The sequence below is a fragment of the Amblyomma americanum genome, chromosome 2 (genome assembly GCF_052857255.1).
Source record: "Amblyomma americanum isolate KBUSLIRL-KWMA chromosome 2, ASM5285725v1, whole genome shotgun sequence".
NCBI lineage: Eukaryota > Metazoa > Arthropoda > Arachnida > Ixodida > Ixodidae > Amblyomma > Amblyomma americanum.
Window position 1 is genome coordinate 14816524 of NC_135498.1, and position 27004 is coordinate 14843527.

A 27004-nucleotide genomic window follows, 5' to 3' on the forward strand; every position below is an offset into this window, starting at 1 on the left:
ATTTACTGGTCCCGATCTCCCGGCATGCATCACTGGCCGACGTCGTCCACGTCGCAAATGTTTACGTTGATTTGTGTTGTGTCTGGTGTAAAAGTAGCGTAGGAGTAGCATGCGTGTAACTGATGAGTCTCGCACGCCTACGAAAGCTATCTGCTGTATTGCCGCTAGTTTTAAATGATGCATCTTGTTTCGGAGTGCAAGCGGTCGCATCTGAAATGGTAATTCTGTGCCGCACTTTCATCGGCGCTGCTGTTGTCATGCCTAAACACACGCCTACTGCATTCTGTCGTCAGCATGAATCGTTGATTGTCGGCTAAGCTGTTACACCTCCTCACGAGAAAGTTTAATGTTTTTTTTTTCAGGTATAACATGTTCGCTTGCAAAACAACCTAGTTTCATGTGCGCCGTGTTTCTTCGCGTGGTTTTTATTTGCTCGCGCCCGCTGCCCTGCATTCGGAAAGTGTGCCTTGTCTTCTGAGCAGTACCACTGCTTGACCGTCGGCCAAAGGGAACGGATGCGTGCGCAGCGCTTTCGTTCCTGACCTAGCGCCTGTCGAGTCGGCGTATTCCGCGTTGCGGCTCGTGGTCACGCGCCAGTGTGGCTTGGAACAAAAATCGACTGGCCATTTTAGAACACTTGCTTCTTCGAAAGGGATGCACTGTTTGTCGACGACGCGCTGCCTAACGTAGTGCCCTTTGTCACATTTCCCCATTTCTTTCCTGCCCCGTTACAGTGAAACTCGGGCGACATGAACACGGCCGTCATCATGAGGAATTCGAAAGTCCGTACATTTTTGTACGTGCTTTTAGGCTGCTGCATGATGTTTACGGTGTTCCTCCTGTCTTCCACGCACACCAAGTTAAAGGACTCGCAGGAATCGAACGACAAATGCCAACAACAGCGGGACTCACTCGCTGCTCAACTGCAAGGTGGATATGCATGCTATTTGGTTCTTTTCGTGTTGGGCCAAGTGGCTTCGGCCTATTTGGGCTCTCTGTGAAATTTGTCGGTGGTGTTCCTACTGCTTTGGCAGTTGCTGTTCGCAAATTAGTTACCTTTGTAAGTGTGCTGACAGCGTGTGCATCGCTAGCTGAACAAAAGTTAAATATGCACAGAGCGCGGTCATAGTTCATATCATTTCGTTGGCGTTCTTCGTGTTTACCTGACATTTCTGTTGCTTGGACTGAAGAGAGAGAAATGATTGGCGCTGGCGTTTAGTTTTTCATTGATAATATACCTACGAAGGTATTTGTCACTGCTTTTGCCGTTTTCGCACAAATTTGTATTGGTTGCCCATTTTAGCGGATAGTATGTCATATCCACTACTGCTAGCCCAAAGTGTTTTGTGGTTAGCCTGCTTTTAACTTTGTTTGGAAGCAACTGTTATTACTTCAAATTCAAGACTAATGCCAGATAGTACAGAAAGATTTACAAAACCATTTCAATAAAAGATTGCCTTAAATATTTTGCAGCTTCATGCATTTTGATTCAGCATTCACTGTTCCTCGTCTGATAGAAGATTGCAGTAAATATTGCATTGCAGCTTTATGCATTTTGCTTAAGCACTCACTGATAACTGCAGCCATGTGGCCGGCATTGTTGTAACAGTGCTAGTACAAGAATTTCTAAAAAAATTCTTTGTTTGTTGGCTAAACTGACAATAGTATACGGTTTTTCTAAAAAAAAACTCTTGCTTTTGCTTACTCCACTGCAAGGAACAAGAGCACTTGTGAGATTTTGCCTGTGGCTGCCAGTGGATTGTTGTTCTTTACCTGAAGGGCACTCTTTTCTTAAATATTGTTAGATCTTGTGTGCGGAATTTGGGTCTCAAGCTTGACATTTAAAATATTCTTGTCTCAAGTTGTAAATGCCATTTGATTTTGTCTGGTTTTGGTTCTTTTGATAACTGCAGCTTTCTGATGCGTGCGATGTGGTGGCAGGCTGTAAATGGATGTCATAATCTGTGAGCAAGTGGATGCACTAGACAATTCGTGCTAAGCAATTGTAGTGTGAAGTGCCTGGTATTTTTACACTGACTATTCATTTTTTTTCAGTACCACTGTCTTGCTTGTAAATTGGTAAGAGATATTTGCTGATGCTTGTTGTTTCATGTCTTCTTGATTTGCAGTTGTTTATGAGCACAAAAGCAGGTTGGAGAAGACGCTTCAACTGGAGACGACAGATAGGAAAAAAGCTGAGGATGGTAATGTTATTTGCTGTAATTGCATTGCTGTCTGGCCGAGCATCTGCATGTCGTCATTGCCTCAAACATGCAGTACCAAGTAGTTCTGCTTTGGTCTAAACTATCATGTTGTTACCAATATGTACTGCAAAGTATTTCACATTTGTTTCGATGTGGAGGTTTCATTCATTGAACATGAGTGAAGCAAGCGTGAAAAGCGCGGAACTTAGGGGGGAGGCATAAATGTGCTGTTCTCCTCTTTTTTGCCTCATCACTTTCGACAAATTCACCAAGTAGAATACCACGTTGCCCTACCCTGTGTGTAATTAGAGATAAGCGCTTTGCTTTACAGCTTGTTTCAGCTATAATGTAGAGTTACTTACTAAATAGTACAAATGAGTGGATGTGAAAAATTTTAGTGCAGAGAATTTTCTTGTAAGTCATGTTGCTTCAGCGTGCGTTGCCTGATCTTGGCATTTTGTTATCTGTAGTAAATGATGCACTCTATTGTATTGTGCAAAGAAGTGCATCATTTTCTTGACAAATGTTAAGGAAAGATGTGAATGCAGAGCAGAGCATGCTGTGTATCGTCATAATCCTAGATCTTACTGAATTGCAGTGCACAAAACTAAGCAAATGGAAAAGTTTTTCTCCTTGCCCTGCTTTTAAGATCTTGGCTCATATTTATTTTAACTTTCCCTTTTCAGCTGTAAAGACTATCAGAGACCAAGCAGAGAGAGATCGGGTATGTTAGTTTTTTTGGCTCGTACCTTTAGGATTTTCATGTCACTATCATGGTGATTTGTGGGTTGATATAACTGCTGTATAACTTGGCAAATGGTAGACATTGTAGGTAGAGCAAGTGAATGATATTGCGATGGCTGGCTATGCAACCACTTCTAAAGTCTTGCATCGGAGGAAATGGGCAGCATCACCTGTTCTTTTCAGCCAGTTGCACATCTAGTCATTTTGGTGTCTTGCAGTGGAATCCAGCCACTTCTTGCTTTGAACCTTGTGCACATGGTTTTCCATCCCACGTGTTTGGGGCTCGACTTTGTATAACTGGTTCCAAAAATGGAGGTAGATGAATAATTGCAAATAAGAGTTGTTTTATGTATTTTTAAATTAAAAGCCTTATAGTGTTCTGATGGCTTTTTGTGGCATGTTCTGAACACCATTGTTAGAATGAGCGCGTTTAGTTAAAAGTGTGCAGACTTCTATCAAGCTTTTTGTTCTGCTGCAGTCAGAAGGGCCTTGCCCAAGGAAACCTGGCTGTGGTGCTGAGGAACATGGCAGAATAATTTAAAACTAAATTTTTACAATGTGGAAATGTTGCTTTCTTGTTCTGTAAGCCCTGACATTAAAGACACAACTGTGTGCTGCCGCCTTGGCAGCATGGCATTAACAGAGGTGCTTCGGCTTTATTAAAACTGCATTTGAGCACACTAAGGTGCTGTTAAAAATACTTGTAAACAAATAAGACTGGTGATATCTGTCACTAACAGTCGTTTATTTTTTGAGTTGTGTTTGCTTGTGTAAAACATTTTAAGCTGTAACGAGAAAGCAGGGTTAAACCGTGCAAAAAGTGGTGACTACAAGAGAAAGAAGCTAAGAGTCTGAATTTTCTTGCAACAAAAATAATCTTCTGTATTGCGCTCAGTCCTATTCATAGTAGAGTAGGCTCGGGCGTGACCTCTCATGCAAATTTAAAATATACATTCCTGCCAAAACTGCATGTTCTGCCCTTGCCGTTGTTATCGTAGAGAAATGTGTACAAGAATGTGCCAATATTTTTAAACTGATCTCTGGCAGTAGACTGTCCCTTTAAGAATAATTAAAGGCAGAAATGCTTCCTTAGTGGAGTCTAGCTACGTATTGCATAGACATGCTCCTCAGGAAGCTCGTCGAGAAGCAGATAGCTTTCTTCTATAGGCGTTGAGAAGGCATAGCCTTCATTTGCTATATTACCGTGAGACAGAATGCAGGGTATGAATAATAGTACTATTAGTCAAGCAAAGCTACATTTAAAGCCAAATGTCAGTATGTAACAATTTTGTTTGCACATCATTAATTTATTGTTTGCATAGCATTAATGCAGCGAATAATGAGCCTGTCCTTCCACAGGCTGATGCTCGGAACGAGATCAAGAAGTTGGAGAAGGAGCTCGAAGAGTTGAAGGCAAGTCTTGGGTACTACTAACTAGCTAGTTAACTTGCCTTGGCATAACTTGTTAGGCACCCACAAGTGTACTTGTAGTTGTGTGGTCAATTAACAATGTTCGGTGTCACAGAACATGAGTTCAAATTTTGGTTTACTCGTATACTAAACTGCCATAGCATTGCTCTGCCACTGTGAAATGGAGATTTTAAATTTCCGGTGGCAGTAACAAGTACAGGGGACTTACTGAAACAGTGATTATTTCTGCGCATTTTAGTGGCCATGGCTCAGTTCTAGAAGGAGAATCAGTATTGAAAGATTAAAAAGTAATGGAATAATTACCAATTACACCTGCACTTTTCTTCTCCAACATTCAATGTGCAGAATGCCACCCGGAATATGACACAGGCTGCAGTAAGTCCAAGCTGATGTTGAGTGCTTTGCGAATGTTGTGTGCAAGCTGCCGCTTATCTGTGAGAATGCGCTTCGAACTTTTTTCCTCAGAATGCTACAGCAAACAATGCTACTCAGCTCGCAGTAAGTCTAAGTGGAACACTCCGCTGTTGTGTGCTTCAACGTGTATCGTGGCAATGTGTCGTAACGCTAATACTGTGACCGCCACTCACAGTGCAGAAACGCTTTTTGTAACTCTCTGTTCTGTTCTTTGTTCTGTTCTGATTTGGTGCACATAGTATTAGCTGCAGTAATTCTGAACTGGCTCTTAACTTTTATCTTTACTTTTTATACATAATCGGACTTCATGCTTTCTTGTAACGTATTATAACGTTCGTTACTGACATCACATTTTATGCTGTGCAGCACATTTAGCATCACAAATAAATAAATAATTCCAAACTGCAATTGAGTGCTTTGCAAATATTGTTTACATGTGCCTAAAGTGACGCTGTTGGCTATAAAAATGTGCTTCTAACTTTCTTCCTTAGAATGGTACTTCAGACAATGCTGTGCACAATGTCACGAAACCTGCAGTAAGTCTATGCGGTATCCTGACCGCTGTGTGCTTGAATGTGTGCCATGGCGGAAGGGGAGGTGTTAATTCTATGATACTGCCATGTAACGCTAATACTGTGATTGCCAATCACAACGCAAAAACTCCTTTTGTACCTTGCCCTTCTGTTCTTTTTGCTGTACGGACTTGCTGCTTGTAATAGCTGCAGTACATCTGAGCTCGCATTGAGCGCTCTGCAAATCTAGATTAGTTTTGTCTAAACTGACCCTATTGGCTATAAAAATGTGCCTCCTACTTTCTTCGCTAGAATGGTACTTCAAATAATGTTACGCAAAATGTCACGCAATCAGCAGTAAGTCTGTGTTGTTGAATGTATGCCATGCAGGGAGAGTGTTCATGCTACAATACTGTCACATAACGCTAACACTGTGATCACCAGTCACAGTGCAGAAACTCTTTTCGTACCTCAGTCTTCTGTCCTTTTTACTGTTGTTACTTGCTGTACATAATAGCAGTGGTAATTTTAAACTGGCATTGCGTGCTTTGCCTAAACTGACGGACGCTGCTGGCTATAAAAATGTGCTTCCAACTTTCTTCCTTAGAACGGTTCTTCAAGCAATGCTACGCAAAATGTCACGCAACCTGCAGTAAGTCTGTGTGGCACCCTGTCCTCTGTGTGCTTGAATGTGTGCCGTGAGGAAGTGGGGCATGGGGGACTGATGCAGTACTGCTGCGTAACGTCAGATAACCAATTGAAGCCTGAAAATGATATTTGTACCTCACCCTTGTCACTTCTCTGATTATTCTTTGAAGGCTGCCCAGGCAGAGGAGTTCAAGAACCTCAAAGCCAGCTTTGATACACTCCACCAGGAAAAAGAAAAGGTTGACAATGAGCTAGCCAGTCATATCACATTGCTTCAGCAGGAAAGAGACTCAAGGCAGAAGTTGGAGAGTGAGTTGTCCCATTCTTTTTTCTCAAGCAGTTGTTTAATCAGTATTATGTGGCTTGAGCATGCCCTGAAGGAGTCAGTGTTAAAAGTACCTTCTTCTTTGTCCATTGACGCACTGTACCTGGCAACTGATGGTTTGCCAGTTAGTACCTGTGTAGTTGAGTATTCCGATATGGTTGAATCCTGCAATATCAAAATTCATGTTTTGCAGAGGAATGTGTTGTGAAATTTTCCTGTGAAATTGATGGAGAAAAATGTTCAATGGAGGCAAGCAGCACACGTTAAACCCCTATGCCCAAGATCAGTCGATACTAACCGCTCCTTCCAATGTGTGGTTCTTACATTCGGAGAGCTCTGGAAAGCTTGCAGAACAGCAAAAGGCTGCAGTGCCATGCTACTCCTAGACTACACTGTGGGAATGCACGCATGCTGCACTGGTTTGTTGCCCTACATAACCACCTTGTGTTGTCATTAAACGCACCATCATTTCCCCGTTTTGCTACGGTTTTATTTTGATCCTTTTGATTTCTCTTTTTCCTCTTCATTTTTTAATGCTACACTTTTTTTTATCATTTATTTTGTCATGTTCTCCTTCTTCCTCTTCTGGCTCAATTTTCGGAGCAACCAACTTCTTTGTTTTAGCCGCCACGGTGGTGCAGTGTTTATGGCACTCGGCTGCCGACCCGAAAGGCGCAGTTTCGATCCCAGCCGCGGCGGTAGAATTTTGATGGAGGCGAAATTCTAGAGGCCCGTGTACTGTGCGATGTCGGTGCGCTTAATATTAAAGAACCCCATGTGATTGAAATTTCCGGAGCCCTTCTCTACAGCATCCCTCATAGCCTGAGTTGCTTTGGGACATTAAACTCCCATGAACCAAACTAAACAAACTTCTTTCTTTGTGGTTTAGGCTGTGTCCATCCTGTATTTCTTTCTCCTAGCTCAGTTGCTTGTTTCTGCATGCTGACTTCCTGCAGCTTTCTGCCATGAAGCCACCGCTTTCTTGCGCTCATCATAGAGAGCCATGTTTTGGGAACCGAATTGCCTTTTGGAAACTGACACAGGTGTGTTACGGTAATAGCTGAGAGGTTTAAAGAGCCACACTTGCTTGGTTGCATATCCAAATGGCCTGGGTTTGAAACCGGTTGAAAGCTGGAATTTATTAAGGTGTTTTATTTTTGGGAGCTTTCTAGTATGGACAGATGGAAAGAAATTCTGAAATTGGCAGGTACAGCGAGGTGAAGGTGTAGGTTAATGGGAAGTTTTGAGGCGAGTTTTTTGTGCATACATCATGGAGGCACAGCGTATTCTCTGAATTGACATGAGGCGAGGTGCCGGCATATAGAGCATGTGGCAGGTGCATATGTGGTTCCTGCTTCACCTGTTGCATGGTGGCTTGCCAGTCTCACGTGTGGTCCATGTTTCCAGAAAGCAGTCTCTGGTCCTTGCAAGGCATCCACTGCTTAGTAAGGCTGTTTGTTGATTCCACATGCATTGTGTGTTATTACCTGCAGGGCATTTGATGGAGTTACAGGAGGCGAGGAAAACTCAAGGCCAGCTGGAGCTGATGCATCAGGTGTGTCTAGTAACTAAGTACCAGCTCGTAGATGTGTCCAGACTGTTTAGAAGCGGGCACTCATCTCTTGATGGTAATGCACTGTCGGCACCAGATGTAACAAGAATGGGATAAATGCGACTCAAAACAAGAATTTAAAAATAATCTAACCACTGCAGAAGAAATACAGGCATGGTCCATTAACACCTCAGTGGAGCAGTCTTTGTGACATCGAAGTGAAAAATCAATTGCACTAATATACAGCCTCTCTCCTGAAATTTTTTGTTCTGCTGTTCCGGTTTCATTTTATGCTGACAGTATTTGTTAGCGTATTTACCATACATAAACGTGTCTATTTAATTTACGTTCTTGGTTTGTAACATTTACTTATTTAGTGACCTGACATTCATTACCTGATTCTGAGTGTGTTTGCTAGATGCCAGAGTTTCATTGGTTTTTTTTTTAGGCACCGTGCAGAGTTTTTGCCATTGTGCGCAAGAATGCCCAATTTAGGCTGCGAAACTGCTGAACGATTTGGACATTTAGTTTTTTAAACAAGACTAGGGTTGGTTACAGCCTGCTGTAGCAGGTTTCGTATACAATGCTACAGAGCACCTGTGCATAAATCTGTGTAGGTGTGCCCACTTTTTCTGTGGTACTATTACAAAAGTGGAGCTCCGACCTACAGAACTACAGTGCGCATACCTTTTTCTAGGCAGTAGTTTCAGGCTTCAGGAATTAAGAGCTTTGCACATGAGTGGTCTGTTGGGAAAAGAACCTAGAAGTGGATTAAAATTTGGCGGAAACCTAAAGGAACAGTTGCAATACCTTGCGTTGCTTTTAACTTTTTTTTTTTCTTTTTCAGAGAGAGCTGGAGACATGTCGTGTGGAAACGGCGCAACTGTACGCAAAACTTCAGCAGCAGAACATGGTTCATCCTCAGCAGCTGGTAGCAAGTGGAGGACACGTCAAACCAGCTTCCAGTGCAGACTTCTTGGCAGCTGGGGTGCCCAGGGCCGTGCAGGCTGGTGTTCCAGCAGTTGCACCTGCCCAGACTGCCACTGAGGCAAAGGCCAATGCAAAGGTGAGTTTTTTTTTTTTTTAAGTTCTTAGCACAAACTGGTGTGCTGGGAAACGCTTGGGAGAAAATTGGTTGAATTTTTGTCGCCACAGGCACACTGGTATTGAGCCCTTCTGCTTTTTGCCAGATGCCACTGGCATTAATTAGGAGTGACCCACTCCAAGTTCTTCCTGTCTTAAAAAGGCGAGTTACAGGTTTGGAAAAACACCAGTAAAAATTTGGGGGGGGGGGGGGGGGGGGGGAGGTGCTTCTTGGAGACCTAGCACTAAACAGTTTTTGACGGCCACAGTTTTGATGGCTCTTCCACTGTTGCCGGAGATCTTAAAATCTAAATTGTTGAGCTCTGCTCTTGTGCTTTGTCACTAATGGATTTACGCAGTTGAAGAAAAACACTTTTTACTGTTGAAATGAACAAGGTAAAGTTGCCAGTTGACCTAACTAGAACTTGATAACTAGATCTCGGAGGGAACTGAAAATTGGTTTGGGTTCTGTGGCGTTCAAATTGAGGGGAGCTTTTTTTAATGCACTTGGTGTTCGTTTATTTATTTCAATGTTCTTGGTGCCTGGAAAGATAATGAAAGGGGGTGTACAAAATAAAGTACAGTGCAGATTTGGTAACAGCTACAATAGTGCTGTTACAGAAAGTAGGCTATAAGTGCTGACTCGAAAGAGCACTGGAGCCGTCACTGTTTTCTGCTTAGCTTTTTTCTAAGGAAGAAAAGTAGTGTAGTTGAGCACACACATTGCTTTAGGCATAGGTACTATGAGACTATGTAGTATTTGCTGTAGGAATTGTCTGCTACAGGCTGGAGGTGATGGAGCACCAGGTGGGCATGTTACTGACCGTAATAGGTTGTGCAGGTTTCTTGTTGGCTGCACCGATTTTGGCAGATTAGTCTGGAGTGCTCTCTGGTATGACCTTTACTCAACGAACACTCTCAGTTTGACCATCTAAACACATGGTCCACTCTCAGTCTCCCATAGGAGTAGCCTTTCTCCAAGAAAAGTAGAACTTGCTCTGCAAGTTATGAATTTGTTTTTGGAACTTAGCATTAGTTTTCTTGTGCACCGTTAGAAATAGCGGGCCCTAGCAGACATGAAAGGTGGGGGCAGGTTCTGCTGTTGCTTGTGCTGCATGACTGAAACACTGAAATCTATGGGAGGCAGAGCAAATAGTGTTAGCTGAATACAGGATAGATGTCTCTCCAAGTTGTTTTGCACCACCTTTGGCCAGCCATGTGTGTTCTGAACAAGCTTTACTCCTGTTATCGCTCCCAATCCCTCCTGAACCCTCATCTCCCTCAGCTGCCCACGCGATCGCAGCACTTGGTTGGTGGTTCGAACCTCCGCCAACAGGTGGCGCCGCCCCTGCTGCGGCCTCAGCAGCTGAGCGCCCCCCAGTGGGGCTCTCAGCTGCACAGGCCACATGTGGTGCAGGGCAGTGTTGGTGCTGCCGCTGGGTTAGAACCTCACGGTGCCCTCTCCCACTTCGACCCTCGAACTGGAGATCACCTGGTTCAAGCATTTATGGAAGCAAGCCACCGTCGTTCACAGCAGCAACAGCAGCAGCATCAGGAAGAGTACCAGTTGGCTGCACCAAATTTACACGCACAGGATGGCAACCATGCAGCCTTACATCAGGCAGTGCTTGCCGCCGCTGAGGGCTGGCGCCGTGAACACTGATGCAGCGTTTTAAAGCAGGTTAGAAAGGCTAGACAGGAAGGACAGCTGTTCTGTTTGCTAGCAAAATGCACCCAGAAAGCGCATTAGACAGACAGAGCAAGAGGTAGATGCCTCCTGCAGTTGGTAGCGGAGTTGCTTTCTTGCTTTGGTAATCTTTTCCAAATGCCCACTTGACTATTAGGCATAACCTTTTCAACAGCCTGTGTGCTGTGCAGTCTAGCATTTGGGTTTGATGCTGGGCAAAGCCTGCATTGCATTTGCGATGTCCATTGAGTTCTATCACAACTTGTTCACAACTTGAATTTGCTGAGCTTGTGAATGTGTAAATACAAAAACGCACAGGGGTTGGTTGTGCGGCTGACTGTGGCGGATATCGCGTCAGTTTTATTGGTTCTGGTTTGGTGCATAGGGGGGGGGGGGGGGGGGGGGGGAGGAACAGAAAGAACATGTCACACAGCCAGATGCAGTGCTTGCCGATTTTCTTTGCCTGCCAGTTTTAGTCAACCAGTGTGTGTCCTGGTGGAACTTTATTGGTTATATTCTAGAAAGCTGCAAACTGCCACAGTTCGTGTTTCAGTCTCCTGCTTGTGTAGTTTGCAGGTGTGATGGGCTCCCGCCATATGTGTTAGCTTTCACAAAGCCGTCCCAAACTACTAGCCTGTGTCTGCAGGCGCATACATTGCTAGTGCTTGCTTACCGCTGAGCTGCTGTGTGCATGCTGATGCATAACTAAGCTGTTGAAACTAGCTTAAATTACCTTAATGTGCATCCTTCCTTCGGGCATGAGTAGGTGATGAAAGGGCTGATGAAGAATTGATTGAAAGGTTTGCTGGTTGCAGTGCATGCACTAGGATTGGTGCGGTGACAAGAATTATTAGTGGACATCAAGGTTGGCATTGTTGAGCAGATTGCTTCTCTGCTTGCACGTGAACAGGTTATGTCCCACAACAGGTGTGATATGTCTGCACTTGTATTAATGCCTATAAATCCTGTTGGGAAGCAGTAGCAGCTTTTGCCTGTTGAAGAGCTCGGCACAACAAATCAAGTGACATTTATGTGTTGTTGGCCACTTCTTTGTGCTGTTGCTTAACATGTAGGCCTACTAGCCACAGTTTATTTCTTTTGTACCTTTGCATTAGTAATGGAACGATTCAGTGGAATGAACACCTTTTGGTCTGCAGAGATGTTGCATTTCATTTTGACAGGTGGTTATGCTCAGTCAGCAGCATGTTTGAGTTTTATCTATGTATGATTTGACCATTAGTGATGGCACAAGGTTAAAATATCGAAGTGTTGCAGCTTTCTTTTTGTTGCTAATTTATTCGCATCTTAACTGGCTTCACGGTGTAATTTTGGCGAGGGTTTGGCCAGGCAGAACGACTCATTCATATACATCGAGTTTTTGAGCGAAATGTTTTCACCTCCTGAAAGGGATAAAGAAAGAAGGCATTGTCTAGCTTCTTGCGTATTAATAAGAGCATGTTAGCGCGATTTAACTTGAGCTATATACGCATGATTTTTATTTTAGTTCTTTTTTTGCAAAAAGGTTGTGATTGTGTGTTCTCAGGTGTTGCATGCTTTTTGCAGGCAGAGTTTGAATGGTTTTTGTGGCTCAGTTTTTGGAAGCTATGATCTACTGTGCAATGTAAGCTAAAGCCTCAGCCGGCCCACCAGTTCTACTAAGAGCACAATTTTCTCCAGATTTCACAATTGGCTGTCAGGGCGACTGTGGTGCACTAGCCACAATCTTAGTAGGTTAATGTCAATTTGGGCACACAGCTCATGTCTGCAAATGGCACCCTTTACAGTATTTGTAAATTGTCTGCAGTGTCTGTAGCTAAGCAGGCAGACAAACAGATCTGAATATTCTCACAAGCAGTCTTGGAGTCATAAATATGTGCTTGTTGATCTTTCATGTCCTTGCAACTTCAGGTACTACTGGTTTATACAACTTGTAAACTCTTGTTGATAGAGCCTTCCAGAATAAAATGGCGTGGAGCAGTGGGGATACTACTTTGCAAGTGAGCCATGATTAACTAAAGGCAACCTTCATGTAGGGTAGGGAAGGAGCTAGTTATTATAATCTTTGTTTGAGATGTTTAGTTTGAATATATATGTGCTGATCGATGTGGTATTCTGTTACATAATTATATATATATATATATTACTTTTGTGATTTTGATATTTAAACCTATTCTCTTAGGGCTGTTGTGTGAGGAGGTGTTTTTTGCTTGGGCCTGCTGTTAGTGTAGACGTGCCTTTTCTTCTTGTCTGGTGATGTTAGTTAAATGACAGGCATGTTTCGTTTTCAGTTGCATGTTCTTCTTTTGCATGGTTACATGTCGGGAATCTGCTTACACTGGTAGTTGCTGATTTGTATTGTTTTTACGTAAAGTCCTGCAGCTTACATTTTTTCAGCTGCTTTTTACCTGTCCTCGAAAGGGCTCACCTGTTGCAGTTTGTTGCCTCATGTCAGTGCGCACGTACACTTTGATGACATCTTTAGATTTTGGGGTTGTAATTTTTGGAAGCACAAACATGAGATGACACAAAGCTCAATTGCACAGTCAAGATTATGTCTTAATCTTATTTTTTGTAGTATATTTTCATCGGTGCTAATGAAGGTTATTTCCGAGTTTGCTCAGGAAAGTGCAGACTTGGTTGGTAATGCTTGTGAAAGTAAGTGGCCTTTTGTAAAAGTACTGTTATTGTGGGATGCATAAACTGAGAAACAACAAGAACAACAAAAAAATAAGCTCTTCTGTTCTTCAGCTCTTGTGTAATATACCCTGCTCCAATAGCTGCTGGAATTCCGGATATTACAAATTAAACGTTATACTGTTCTGCAGAAGGTGGGAAATATAGGTCATATTTTATTCTTGGGATCGTTATACTTGGGTAAGATGGCAGCACAAAAGGACAACTGCCCTACTGGTAGTCAAAACAATTTAAGCTCGCACATATTTTTTTTCGTGGGCAAGGATTTGATGTGTATGGATGCATAATTTTCTCCACAAAGTGTTTATTGTGTGTTTGTTGCTCAAGAGTGAAAAAAAAAAATAAAGTATTTTTGTCACAGCTGTTTCTCGTGAATTATTGTCATATTTTTGCCGAGGTCATAACGCACTGCATGCCTCGCTCTCTTTATGTTTTGGTTTTATGATGTGGAGCGGTGTTGGACGCTGTTTTTCTTTCCCTGCACGCTGAACACTTATCACCCTGGGTGCATCTCTCTCTCTCTCAGTGCACTGTGCTTTTCTTTGTCAGCTCTCTGGATGTGGTGCTTTGTGAACCCTAACTGTTAAGCTGTGTTGTCAGAGCCGAGACCTGCTGCACACTCTCGTTTGATGGAGCGATGGTGGAGTGGTAACGGATTTCGCACTTATTGGTGTTGTTGTTCAGGAGGACAAAGGAGCTGGAAAAATGGGTTCCCGATATCAGGGCGCTGGGGCAGAAAGTCGGCAGCCAAAGGTAAATAACACTTCCTAAAAAATCCGCGCATTTGGCTTGGCTGACTTTCGTATGTAGCTTGCGGAAATAATGTGTGGCCTGTTTTTGTTTTGTGGCGGAAGACTCTGCTGTAGGCAAGGTTTAGCTTTTCAGCAGCTAAATGAGAAACCGTGCTTGCTTATGTTTGGCTGCTTCGCTAGTCAGTTGTGCATGTCATAAATGTTGGTCCTAGTTGTTAGGAGCAATTGTTGTGACCCTTGTTTGTCTTCCGTGCGACGGTGAAAAGAAAAAAAAAATTTGTAGTGCACAATGAGCTGCTCTGCCACATAGCACAGCATGGATCACTATGAAGTATTGATAGTTCCCTGGGAGTCTGCTGCAAGTCTTACTGCAGCCATAGGCCCCGTTCCGAACGACATCCAGTGTTACTTTCTCCTCTTCTACTAACAACCTCCTGCAGTTTGGTAGCGCTAGCAACTTGCATGATTTTGTGGCGGTCTGTGTTGTTTTTTGCATGCCATTTGGCTTTCTCTTTTCGCTTGCCTCTTTGTGCCTGCAAGGATCACGGTTTTAACTGTCATATGCTGATGTGTGAAAGGTATTCTGAGAGTACCTGGTGCAGTTGCGATGACATTGTCCCAGCTCTAGTGCTGCGATTAAGCGCAGTGGGGCAGATCTGTGGAGGATTGATACGCGTTGGCACGCCGTGGTGTGAATTACAAATATTTCAATGCCTTTTTTAAAGTTTGCTGAAGGCTTGCTTGTTACTAGTAACCTTATGAAACATATGAATCAAACACTATATTAATAGTGCCCAGAACTTTAGGCAGTAGTTGGCATGGCAAGCATTAGTTTAATTTCCAGTTTAAACTGCACATGGAGTACTGTCCTTATAGGAGCCATCATCACGTGGGGTTTAATGGCTAGTGTAAAGATGCCGGCAAAATTCTAGATGCCCGTGTACTGTGCGATGTACACAGGCGTCTTAAGAACACCAGGCGGTCGAAATTTCCATAGCCCTTCACTGCGGCATCCCTCATAGCCTGAATCGCTTTGGAACTTTAAACCTGTATAAACCTAAATCTGTAAAGAATAGACATGATGTTTCAGATAGGACACCTAGGATATTTTGGTACATAGCTGTACTGTGTTTCTGTTCCCTTCTGATTGCAGTTGTATGTTACAGCTCGTACCTTCAAGAAACCAGTTTTATTAGTGTAGGTGGTTTTTTAACATTTTCATTTGCTTTGCTTGAACGGCATTAGTGCAGGCTTCTTGTTTTTGGCAATATGCTAAGGGACAGCAATAAAATATGCACATTTGTACAATGCCATGCTCTGCCAAGCTGACAGTCTTCCAAGTACATATTAGGTGCACGAGCGACTGTCAATCTCTCTTGAAACAAGTTCTTCCAGGGGAGATGGGGACAGAACAGCAAAGGTGGCGAGGTGAGGTCAAATCAAATCATTTGATTCAGACTTGAAACACAGTACATGCCCACGGGATGAGGCAAAAGGAAGCTAATAGCGTACTTCCTGACGAGGCCTCAGCCCGGGTTACACATCAATGGCAGAAGGATGGACAAATCCATTTTCCTGAAAAAACAAACAAATAAAGGAACAAAATGAAATAACAATATATGAAAAACAAAAACGAATACCATCAATTTATGTTTTGACATAGTCTGATTTTAAGACACATGGCATTATAAATACATAAAAATATAGCAGTAACGCTACAATTCACAACACAAAAGAAAAGATGATGGGACTAGAGAAAACACTACGTGTCATAAGTATTCGGTACATCAGAGGCTATGCTATACCTCCATTCACATCAAAATTGTGGCCTTTTTTGATAAGGATGTCACAAGTTTGACTTGGCTGATGGGAAGATTTTTAAATCGGTTTCCTCGGCAATAAATGCCTCCTTTAGTGCTGGTCAAACTTTAACATAGCCAGAAAGATTCAGAGCATCAGTTTTCACTCAGAACAATAACTGGATGAAGTTGTCTTTTTATGAATGGAGTGTTTCTTTAATAGAAGTTTTTCAAAAAAAGTGACAGGCATACATTCCAACAGCTTTTGACCAAATTAACTCATTCTTCAGTGTTCTCTGGGGAAAATGGCTTTAGAAATAATTTTGCGTCAAGTAAGGAACGACTGCTTACCTTGAAATTCTGTAGATGTGGCCTAGTTGCTCGAGCATTTGCTTTGTATGCAGAATGTGTGGGGATTCATCCTGAGTGCCACCAGTTTTTAATGTGTATAAGCTTCTCCCTGGCCTGAACTTTGCTTCTGTGCGATGAAATACTTAAGAAATTGGGCCTTTTACCTCAGCTCTTGCAGAGCACAAACACCCGGAGCCATGCCACTCATTTCCCAGAGGTGCCCCTAGAGCAATAAAATCAGTGCCTCATCATTTGTTACCTCTGAATGAATAGTGCTTTCGAAAGATTACCACATTCTAACGACGAAGATCCTACTTTCACTGGAAACATCTTTATAGGCTAGAAAAGGCCAACGAATGGGATACAGGTGTTGCAGTCATCATCATCATCAGCCTGACTGCGCCCACTGAAGGGCAAAGGCCTCTTCCATGTCTCTCCAATTAACCCTGTCCTTTGCCAGCTGCGCCCACCATATGCCCGCAAACTTCTTAATCTCATCCGCCCACCTAACTTTCTGCTTTGGATTTCACAAGTAAACTGCAGTGGGTCAACAAAGTTTTCTGGCCATTGACCCCAGAGTCTAGGCTATTCCACGATTCACTTCAAAAAAATAATCAAGGAGAATTTTTTTTTTTTTTTTCAGTGTAGATGTCATGAGTTTGAATTGAGTGGTAGGAGAATAAAAAAAACACAATTTTCTCAGCAAAAAAACCACTACCTCGGAAGGGCCACTGGATGAAGTTTTCCTCAGTGCTCCTTTTAAGTGTGAGATAAATAGAACGTTCCACCAGGTAAGAGGAAGCCAGTGATGTATAGACCTGTGCACACTCGAGAAATAGGAATTCTTCTTTGACTGGTTTATGCCCCAGTTTTTCTTAGGCTGGAGTTCTTCCATACTGAAGGAAGGGCCTCTTCCTCTCACTGGCATGTGTAGCTGGCAGGATGGCATACACTGGGTATAAGCTTTTATATGTGATGCTTCACAAATCTGGTCTGTCGTGACACAACAGCCTAGCTGCTTTTGGCACACTGTCAACAGCGAAGGAAACATGAATAGCATACTCGTAACGTGAACACAGGAACACAAAGATATTAGCTGCTGGAGAAGAAATACAGGCAGGGTGCATAAACATTTACACGGAGCAGTCTTTGCGGCATCGAAGTAAGTGAAATTCAAGTGCTCCTGTTTCTATTGTCTTATTTGCATTTCATTTGTTGCTGATAGTACGTGGTGTGGCTTCAAAATGAGTTGCCTTATCAGGTTCTTGCAGGATGATGATCTTTAGTTTTAGCAAATGAGCCACCCTGCTATTAGGCATTCGACCTGCTGTGCTTTCATAATCCCTTTGCCAAAGAAATGGCTCCCAAATTATGAGGTGTACTCTAAGACTAGGTGTACAAGAGAGCAGTAGGCTGCACCTTACACGCACTTAAACAGTTCATGTGGTGTTTGAAATTATTGCACTTTGCTGTTCTTTAACTATTGGATGCATTATTTATGTGTTCTCTAAAAAGAACAGAAATTTGTGTTACTAGTGAAACTGCTGGCAGCTGATTTTCTTTGTGTTCACATGGCTAGGAAGATGTCTAGTGTAATGTAGCTGCCATAGCTAGAGGATATTTCCTGATGTCGAGGCAAATCAAAACGACAAAGAAAAGATTTGGGCTGAGGTAAACCAATGTAAGCTGTTACCAGAAAGCTAAGTGGCTACAGTGCCGCGTGCCTGATATAGACTGCTGCCGGTGTAGTGCAGAAAAGCAAAGCGCAACTTGTGGCAAGCACCGTGCACACCTGTTCCATTTCAGAGGCACTTCATCGTTTTGCCTGCTTACATCTCTTGTAATCCGTTCTGCTACCTTACTGAACCAACCCGCTGTGGTGGTTAGTGGCCTTGGCATTCGGCTGCCAATCCCAAGTTTGATCCCGGCCGAAGCAGCCCTATTTCGATGGAGGCAAAATACCAAAACACCCTTGTGTGCTGTGCGATGTCAGTGCACTTTTAAGAACATCAGGTACTCTGGAGCTGTGCACTGCAACGTCCCTCAAATCTCATTTGTCGCTTTGGGACATTAAAACCTACACTTAAAACACAGTTCTATCTTAATGGACCAATTACCCGCCGCGGTGTCTTTGTGGTTAGGGCACTTGGCTACTGATCCGGAGTTCCCGGGTTCGAACCCGACCACGGCGGCTGCATTTTTATGGGGGAAAAACGCTAAGGCGCCCGTGTGCTGTGGGATGTTAAAGATCCCAAGGTGGTCCAGATTATTCCGGAGCCCTCCACTACGGCACCTCTTCTTCCTTTCTTTCACTCCCTCCTTTATCCCTTCCCTTATCCCTGTGGTTCAGGTGTCTAAGGATATATGAGACAGATACTGCGCCATTTCCTTTCCCCCAAAACCAATTATTATTTTTAATGGACCAACTGTTATCTGTTCTCCACACACTGGTGCCTCCCATGTCCATTTCTTCCTCTTGATTTCAGCTAGCCTATTGTTACCTTAAGTTCCCCACAGCACGCTGCTCTCTTCTTCTCTCTTAACATTACCCCTCTCATTTTCCTTTCCATAGCTTTTTATGCTAACCTCAGTTTAATTTCAAGCTGTAAGTAGAACTGCTCTTGGTCATTGTTGGCTTTCATGAGACTGTTGGCAGCCATGACCATGCTGGGATCATCGGAACCTTGCTGGGACCGTGTGCCTTGTGTAAACTGGAGTTTGCTGGAAGGAAGCATCAGGTGGCTGAGTGTGCGGATATACGGTCTCAACTAATAAATGGACGCAAGACTAAGAGGTTATGTAGCCACTTTCAGAGGGATGTCTATGCCTACGGAACTTCAGTGCTTAAATTAACTCTGCAAAGCCTTTTATGTTGGGCTTTGCTCAGTTCTTGATAAAGGCTTTGTGAGAGCTGTAGGAACATTTTTATTAGTGGCATTATTTGTTCACTGTAGGCAGTCTTCTTTTCATGAGCTTAATGTTTAGGAGTTAAACCTGATGCTCCAACCTGATGCTCAACTTTCAGAATATAATTTGTGGGCAGAAAATTTCAACAATATTCAAGAGATGGCTGAAACAGCACCACATAGCGTAAAGCAAGCTCGGGACATGCCAAAGTGCAGCATGGTGCCTATATGTAGTACACTGAATGAGTTATACTAGCCACAGCTGCCCACAATAAAAAATTAATATTCAAGACAGCCAAGCTGACCCACTCTGCACATAAGCTGCGTGTGTGAAAGGAGAAGCAGAACAGGGTTGTTGTAGCAGATTTGCTAGACAGTATGATGAAGCCTGTGCATGCTGCATGGCTTACTGGGGTGCATGTTGACCTGATGGCTTACAATAATGAAGGCTACACTTTGGCAAAAGCAGGGCATCAATATATCGACAACGTTTCAGAAAACCACGTGCCCTTGCTTTCACTGCTATTTTATGCATGCCAATGATGAACACTTGCCATAATTTCAAGATTTCCAATTGCATGTTAATTAAAGTGGGGTGAGACCTCTTGTCAAAAAATTATTTTTAGATTTTGAAATCATCTGATAGAGAATTTCTTAATCTTCTAGAAAATATGTCACACTTGGGTATTAGCGATTTGAAAAATATTTTTTTTTGTCTTTTTTCTTCATCACGTCGACTGAAAAAATGGGTGCACCTCGACGGGCTCTTTTCGTTTCGGATGCTTTCAAAAATTCATTGCTCTGAAGGTTTTGATCAGGAACTCAGGTTTTGGTTTGGGATTTGGTCTTGTTCATAGTATATTTTTCAGCCACTACGGGCTCCTCTAGTAGCTATTCTGTCAAGGGAAGTTTTCAGAGACTTTATTGGCGTTTTTCTGAAAACAACATTTCTGGAGGTTCGTGTACCTTTTTTTTCGGGAACTATAAGGCATAAGCAAACAAAATTTTTCACAGATGGTATTTAATGGCATAACTGAAACTAGAATCAATAGCCTATGTGCATCTATATATTTTTCTGACTAAAAAAAAACCATTAATATGGGGCAATTTTTTTTGCATCAACAAAGACGAAAAAAACATACCAAGTTTAGTTTTTATTGGAAGCACATAATTTTCATTCCAGTTGTGTAAAATATTGGTTTCTACTTGCGTACAAAAATTGAAACAGATTTTAAGAAAAAGTTGCAGTAGTAAGAAAATAAATACGAAAAATAAAAAGTACTAAACACGATTTAAAACTAATTTTGAGCTCTAATGCAAGCTGCGTCTATTGTTACGATTCCTTGCAAATTTTATAGCAAAGCTTTTATTATAACTGCTGTGCAGCCAACTTTTGAGACTCATTTTCAAAGTCTTACTCCACCATGTATCTATAGCTAGACACCAAAGGAAGGCAATGCTTGGACATCAAAATTTTGTTTGTATGGCACGGCAGATTGTGAGACCATTTTTTTTTACGAATAGTGGGCTTTCATTGAAGTCGAAATAGTTGTGTAATTAGGAGCTTGAGGAGTCTGCAAGTGCTTGCTATGTGGCTTAGTTGCATTCTATCATCGAGCTGTAAAATTTGCAGGAAGTGCAGTTGTATCTGCAGTTCTTTAGCTTTTGCTAGTTGGACATTTAAAGTGGCACTTTGTCAACATTTCACCAAAATATTGGCAGTGCTCAGCATATTGTATGGGCTTATTTCCTTGTCTGGAGAGGACAAAGCTGATGACTTGAATGTCGCACTTTTATAAGGCAAGTGAGTGTATAAGGCAAGTGAGTGCACAGTTATGTTTCAGTATGTATTATTTGTGGTACAATGCATACTGTTAAGTATACTTTCATTGCAAACCGTTAAATTATTAAGTGTAAAAAGGCTAGAGAAACTGCAGTGGATGTTTCTTGTTTAATTTGGCTGCAGTGGCATTGTTTTATGTTAGTTTTGTTGTAACACTTTCCCTGGACTGTAGTACAACTCCTTTATGTTGATTCTTTGGGCTGTTTTGCTTCACTTGTCCACTCAGCCATATTCCACATGAGCACTGTGGCAAAATTTTGTGCCACCAGGCTGCCAATTGCTTGACACAATTGCCACAGCTGATATGGCCACTTGAATGTTGTTAAAACGTTTTCTTTACTTTTTTTTTTACTCTAAGCCTTGTTTTTATTAGTACTCTTTACTGTTTTTGTTACTGCTTACCAGTGTTTTCTCTTTGCTTTCTTTTTCCCCTATTGAAAGATGGTTGGTGACTTGGGAGCCAACAATGATTCGAAGCTCATTGCCGATGTCAGGAACCCAAACCTTGCCAAACAGGTTCTGGGGTCCCCCATTGAGCCAGCCGCTCAGCATCCCGCGAAAGGTAGCTCTATGCATGGCCAGCCCGGGGAGTTGCCTGCCGCTGCAGCAAACTCTTTGTCTCAAGCCGCGGCACCACCTCTTCAGTCAGACAAGCAGCCCAGCCAAGGAAACAGTGCGCAGCTGCAAGAACTGCCTCTGCCAGCAGGCCATGTGCCCCTAGCCCTGTCGCAGCCAGGTGCTCCCCAAGTTGCCTTGCAGCCGGCTGCAGTTGGTGAGCCTTTGAGGCAGCCTGCAGAACCGCAGCCTTTGGCACGGCCAGCTGTGCAACCAGTTCAGGATGGGCAACAAGGTGCGCAACAGCCGGGGTCACACCTGGAGCCCCTCCCTGAAGCAAATATTCCGCTTGTGCAAGCGCCCTTGGGTCCAAACCAGCCCGAAAGTGTGGGACATGGGCTCCTGAAAGCCAAAGCTGTCTCTCTTCCCGTGGTGCGTCGCATTCCGCGGCCGGGGCAGTTTGCAGCTGCAGGGCAGTCTCAAGAGCAACAGCCTGCAGCGGAACTGGCCGAACAACCCCCTGTGAACCAGGGACCTCCAGTCTTACCTCCTCCCAACATTGTGAAGCCACAGCCGTCGGCTGCTGGGGTAAGGCTTTCTTAATGCAACGTTTATTTCATGTACTATCAGGGACAAAATTGTCCAGAACACGCAGATAGCATTGTGAGCATATTGCAGAGATGTTTGCCACCTATCTTCTTATTCCGTACAAGAAATTAACTGTAGAAGAATGGCAGATTGGGTGGGTTGGAAATGCTCCATAATATTAAAGCAGCGCTAAGCAACAAGGACGAAGAAAGAGGGGAACACACACACAGGCACTGATAAACTGTAGAAAAACGGCAGATTGGGTGAGTTGGAAATGCTCCATAATATTAAAGCAGCGCTAAGCAACAAGGACGAAGAAAGAAGGGAACACACATGTGTGTGTTCCCTTCTTTCTTCGTCCTTGTTGCTTAGCGCTGCTTTAATATTATGGAGCATTTCTTATTCCGCTTTAGTTGGCAACAACTTAAGTCTGCATTGAAGCTCTGTCCACACTCAGACTGCCCTCCATGGCCAAAAAGTAGTCTGTTGTTGAAACTTTTCTTTTTACCTAAATAAGAAGCTTATCACAAGAAAAAAAAATTATAAGGTCCAGAATTTTAATGCCTGGCTTGTTTAACAGAGTCAAACATTAAAGAGCTGATTCTGCTTAATGTTGCGATTAGCCAGCGGAGTAATACGGGATGCTGCGGACCATGGCCCAGTGTTACTAACTGCAGTTTCTTTAGTTGTACACGTTAGTTGCACACATTAGGGAAGCCAAGTCCAACTTTCGCCTCCACTAGTGTGGGCTGAAATCAGCCGGCAATAACAAAGCTGTGAGCTATGGTTGCCGCTAACTTGTCCTGGAGACTTTTCTAGATAAGTCGTTTGCCTATCTTTGTTCCAACTGGGGGCGGAAAAGCAACCCTGCCCAGTGTAATAGAGATTTTAAGGGCAGGTGAGTGTTGCTCATCTTTAGGTAAGAATGCAGTGCCGCTATGGGAAAGTACTGTACCTATGCGAATATAATGCGTTTTTTTTTCCTGAGTTCTTCATTTTCAGAACCAACTATATTCATACCAAGGTGCATATGTAACGTGATCTTTTTTTCCTTGCTCCTCCTCAAGACAGCTACAGCAGGCTTCACCATCAGGCTCTCAAGCTGCGCTTGACGGTGTCGCGCACATTTCTAAAGTGTTATCTCTGATATAATATCAATGTATCCATTACTTCGGTACTTTTAACTTGATAGCGTTAAGGTGCTTGTTTCGCAGAAAGCTGGCATTGTTGTCGGCGTCGTTGACCGTGAGCGAAAAATCCACAAAAAATTCCCAGAGAAGCAACCTGGGAGGTAGGTGGGCTGCATAGGTCGCGTGACCTTGTGGCTTCATCACTACCTGCCTATCGGATTGTGACAAACTGCGCACTGTCACAGGTGGCAGTTAATGATTGGTCATGAGAGGTTGCTGGTTACTAGTGCCACTGGTGGCAGCGCCTGCCATCGCAGGGCAGTGGCGCATCGTTTAATTGCTGCACCACTGCTCCAGGAGTGGTAGGACGACTCCCAGGGATCTATGACTGTTAAATAGAAAATGACCAATTCTGCATATATGAACATTAACGCATTAACTATCGTGTCATACCCTTGGGGCGGAGCTTAAGTGTCCCCTCCAATTTTTGTGTGCCATCTCCTTTTTTTGCGAGCCCTCGGCTGTAGTTTGCTTGAGCAGGCTGGGACCGCGGTATAATCGTGTGTTTTATTTTTTCATTTCTCGTGAGGCTTCAAACTCCCCTATTACGTTATATCCATGTAAATACAGTATTGATACCACAAAAGAAGGGTGAGGGTAAGGTGCAGCAGTTAAGACTCTCACTTCATTTGATGTACATGAAATTTAAACTGAGTGAATAGTCTATATATGGAAAATGAAACTCTAAGCTAAAGGCTAATGTTGATAGAGGTGTCGTCAACACGTGACATGACTAATTGAACTTCACAAGTAAGCTGTGGTGGGCTCTTGGGGGAAAAAAGTTTGGTACAGCATCAGTGTGGTCTGAACATCCTTTTAATCTGTCTCATAGCAAGTGCTACTATGAGAATGATGCTGTGGAGTCGTTCGGCACACTTTCACGCCCTCAGTACATTTAATGTGATAGCATTAGGAAGGCCATGGAGGCGAAAACTGCCTGGCGGCATTGGCATATGTGTGAAGCTTCCGCCTGCCAGTCATGGCAGATGGCAGGTTGTGTTTAGAGGGATTTCCCTCTAGCTTCTGGCCACCTGAAAACCATCCCCTCTCTTTTGTCAGCAGTTTCCTTCTTTGTTTTTCCTTATTAGGTGGAAGTGAAGGACCAGGTGCTTGCAGCTCCGCAGTCTGTTGATGTCATAGATGAGCCCGTGAGTGCTTACTCATGTTTCACTCTTACATTGGCTCTGTGCTGGTTAGTCGGGATCTTTAATGTCAAGGAAACAAGGAGATCAACAACAAGAGCTCCCGATGAGCACTTCATCTGTTATGTTTCTCAGCTCCAATTTTGTTTTTTATGCTGCTTTTCTTCTTTGCAAGAATGTCGGGAAGGTTTTTCAGAGTTCTCAGAGTTCACATTATGTTCACGTTAAGCAAGTTATATTGCATCAAACATACCCGAATTCACGAGGCATAGTCGTCAGTCTTGGTCACACTTGTGCTCTGAGATCAAAAAATTGATTCAATAACTGTGTTCGTCTGAAGAAGTGATTTATTTTAAGGCGGCAGAAATCAAGTTTTAATCTTTCAAAGGGACTCACTAGTCAAGGCACGTTGTTGATGAGCATGAGATGGCACGTTTGACAGTCATCATGGCATTTATGCTTTGATATGGTGGAAATGCAAAAAAGGCACCCTTTGAATAATTTTGCACCGTGCTGAGGATCCTTCGGTGGTACTTGCTGCGGTGGCTCAGTGGCCTGGCGTTTGGCTACTGATTACTGAATGCAAGGTCGCAGGTTTAATCCTTGCCACGGCGAGTATCAGATGGTGGGGGGGTGCAAAAGCGCCCGTGTGCTGTGCAATGTCTTTGCACGTTAATGAATCCCAGGCGGTTGAAATTAATCAGCTCTCCACTATGGCATCCTTTTATAGCCCATGTGTTACCTCTGCACATTAAACCTCACAATTCACGATCGCATCAGTGGGGAAAATTATTCTTAAATGGATCTTTTTTAGAGCATTTCTTCTTGCCCACTGTGTTTTATTGACTTAGTAACAGCTCGTTAATTCGACTTCGTTAATTCCGAAATCCATATATTTCGAACTGTTGGCTCAGCCCCGGTCAACGCCCATGTAAGTCTGTGATGTCAGACACTCGCTAATTCAGGCGCTATGGGTCTCGCACTGGTTAATTCGAACGGGATTCTGAAGGGAGGCGGTGTCCAGGTATGACAGAGCCTGAATTCCATGATGCATAGTCGCTCGCACACCTCTGATGTGCGTACCGACGAACAAGCAGCCCCGTATCCTACATAGAACATTCTGACTGCTTAGTTCTGGTTTCGCTTTTCTGAGCTTCGCACCAACCCACAGCGACAGTGACTCGACCTGCCTGTATCAGTCAGCCAACCTAACCCACTTGAGAACCGTTTCAGTCTCGGATTGGTGTTTTCATTCACCCCTTTTTTGTTTTCTCCCTCGGCTTTGGCGTCATGTTCCTTGCTTACGTCAGTGTGGTTTTGTTTGTCTGCCAGTGTGCCGAAACTACGTGCTTGTCACATGCCGTTAGCTGTTTGTGCGGTGAAACCTCACGCCACTTATGATGGGTGTGACTTCGAGCTGCACTGCGTTGCACCGTGAAGGCTGTGGGAGGCCCTTACGTTTCTGGAGCAGTTCTGCTTCGACGTTCCTGACAGTATACATGCAATAAAGCATGAGTGGAAATGTGACAAGCAGTCATTGCTGCGCTGTTCTCATCTGAAAATCGGGCAACCGGTGGCCAGTTTTTCACCGCATAGATTTACCGTGATGCAAGCAGTTCTTGACACTTCTATGCGACTGTTCTGCATAAAAGCCAGTGTTGACATTGGCATCATCGCTGCCATTCCGGTTGTGACCGAAAGTGGCTGTTACATCATAGATGCGGCATTAGCCACACCAGTGGCGCATCTGATCTTCAGCAATCGGAGCAACCTTGAGCAGCATGTCATACGCATGGGCCATCGGCCGCCACCTTCCTACTCTTTCTCATATAAATACATGGCAGACAACGACTCATGTTACTAGCGTCGACCACAGCGGTGGCCTAATCATTTGAGCATCCGCCTCTCATGTGGGAGGTGCGGGTTTTGATCCGCAGTGCCGCCAGGTACCCACCTGTGATACAGTGGGTACAAGCTTTCCTCTGGTCTGGTGCTTGGCTTATTTAGTGTGAAATGCTTGGGAAACGGGTCTTTGACCCCATCTCAAGTAGAAGAAAATATCTTGTGCCGTGGCGCTCTTTGGCCACAGATGCCCTTGCGCCATAAAAATCCATCATCATCATCATCATGTTACTAGCGTCGCCTCTCAAGCTGCTGCACAGTAGACCCATTGCTGTATCCCCTGACCCTTGGATTGCGAGTCACACACTACTGCTAGGCCACGCAGGCATGTCCATTCGGTTTAGTTAAAGCAGGGCTTTATATGTATGTTGTGTAGTCTTTCACATAATGATTGTGGTGCAGAAGGAAATAATGTGTGTGTCTGTATCTGTGTGGACAAGCGGAACCACTGTTGTATCATATTTTTAAGGGCGGAGCCTAAGTGTCCCCCAAATTTTTTCAAGGTTGTTCGATAATTTGAACTTTCGGATAATTTGAACATCTTCCTCCGTCCCTTGAAGTTTGAATCAATGAGGTTTTACTATATACAAAACCTTGCTGTTGCCTCTTGTGGGAGTTGCAAGGTTCAGTAGTCCCCTGTGTCGCTAGCCACATGTGGTTTTCCAGTGGTTACGAGTTTTCC

General features: G+C 43.5%; 1 protein-coding gene across 13 annotated transcripts in view; it reads left to right on the top strand.

Annotated features, from left to right (window-relative positions):
• The first annotated feature begins 24 nt into the window (after window positions 1-24).
• LOC144120632 (uncharacterized) overlaps window positions 25-27004 on the top strand; it is a 32982-nt gene continuing 6002 nt past the window's right edge. For 3 of the 13 annotated variants that reach the window (XM_077653238.1, XM_077653228.1, XM_077653236.1), the window contains exons 1-15: window positions 32-218; window positions 735-930; window positions 2130-2204; window positions 2891-2928; window positions 4308-4361; window positions 4725-4754; window positions 4845-4877; window positions 5285-5329; window positions 5913-5957; window positions 6124-6262; window positions 7772-7833; window positions 8678-8896; window positions 13979-14047; window positions 21387-22088; window positions 24367-24426. In XM_077653238.1, the coding sequence (XP_077509364.1) occupies window positions 750-930; window positions 2130-2204; window positions 2891-2928; window positions 4308-4361; window positions 4725-4754; window positions 4845-4877; window positions 5285-5329; window positions 5913-5957; window positions 6124-6262; window positions 7772-7833; window positions 8678-8896; window positions 13979-14047; window positions 21387-22088; window positions 24367-24426 (1752 nt within the window). In that variant the 5' untranslated portion in view covers window positions 32-218; window positions 735-749. Of the gene's footprint in view, window positions 219-734; window positions 931-2129; window positions 2205-2890; window positions 2929-4307; window positions 4362-4724; window positions 4755-4844; window positions 4878-5284; window positions 5330-5912; window positions 5958-6123; window positions 6263-7771; window positions 7834-8677; window positions 8897-13978; window positions 14048-21386; window positions 22089-24366; window positions 24427-27004 lie in introns of all 13 variants that reach the window. The other 10 variants (XM_077653240.1, XM_077653232.1, XM_077653239.1 and 7 more) reach the window with 8 other exon arrangements.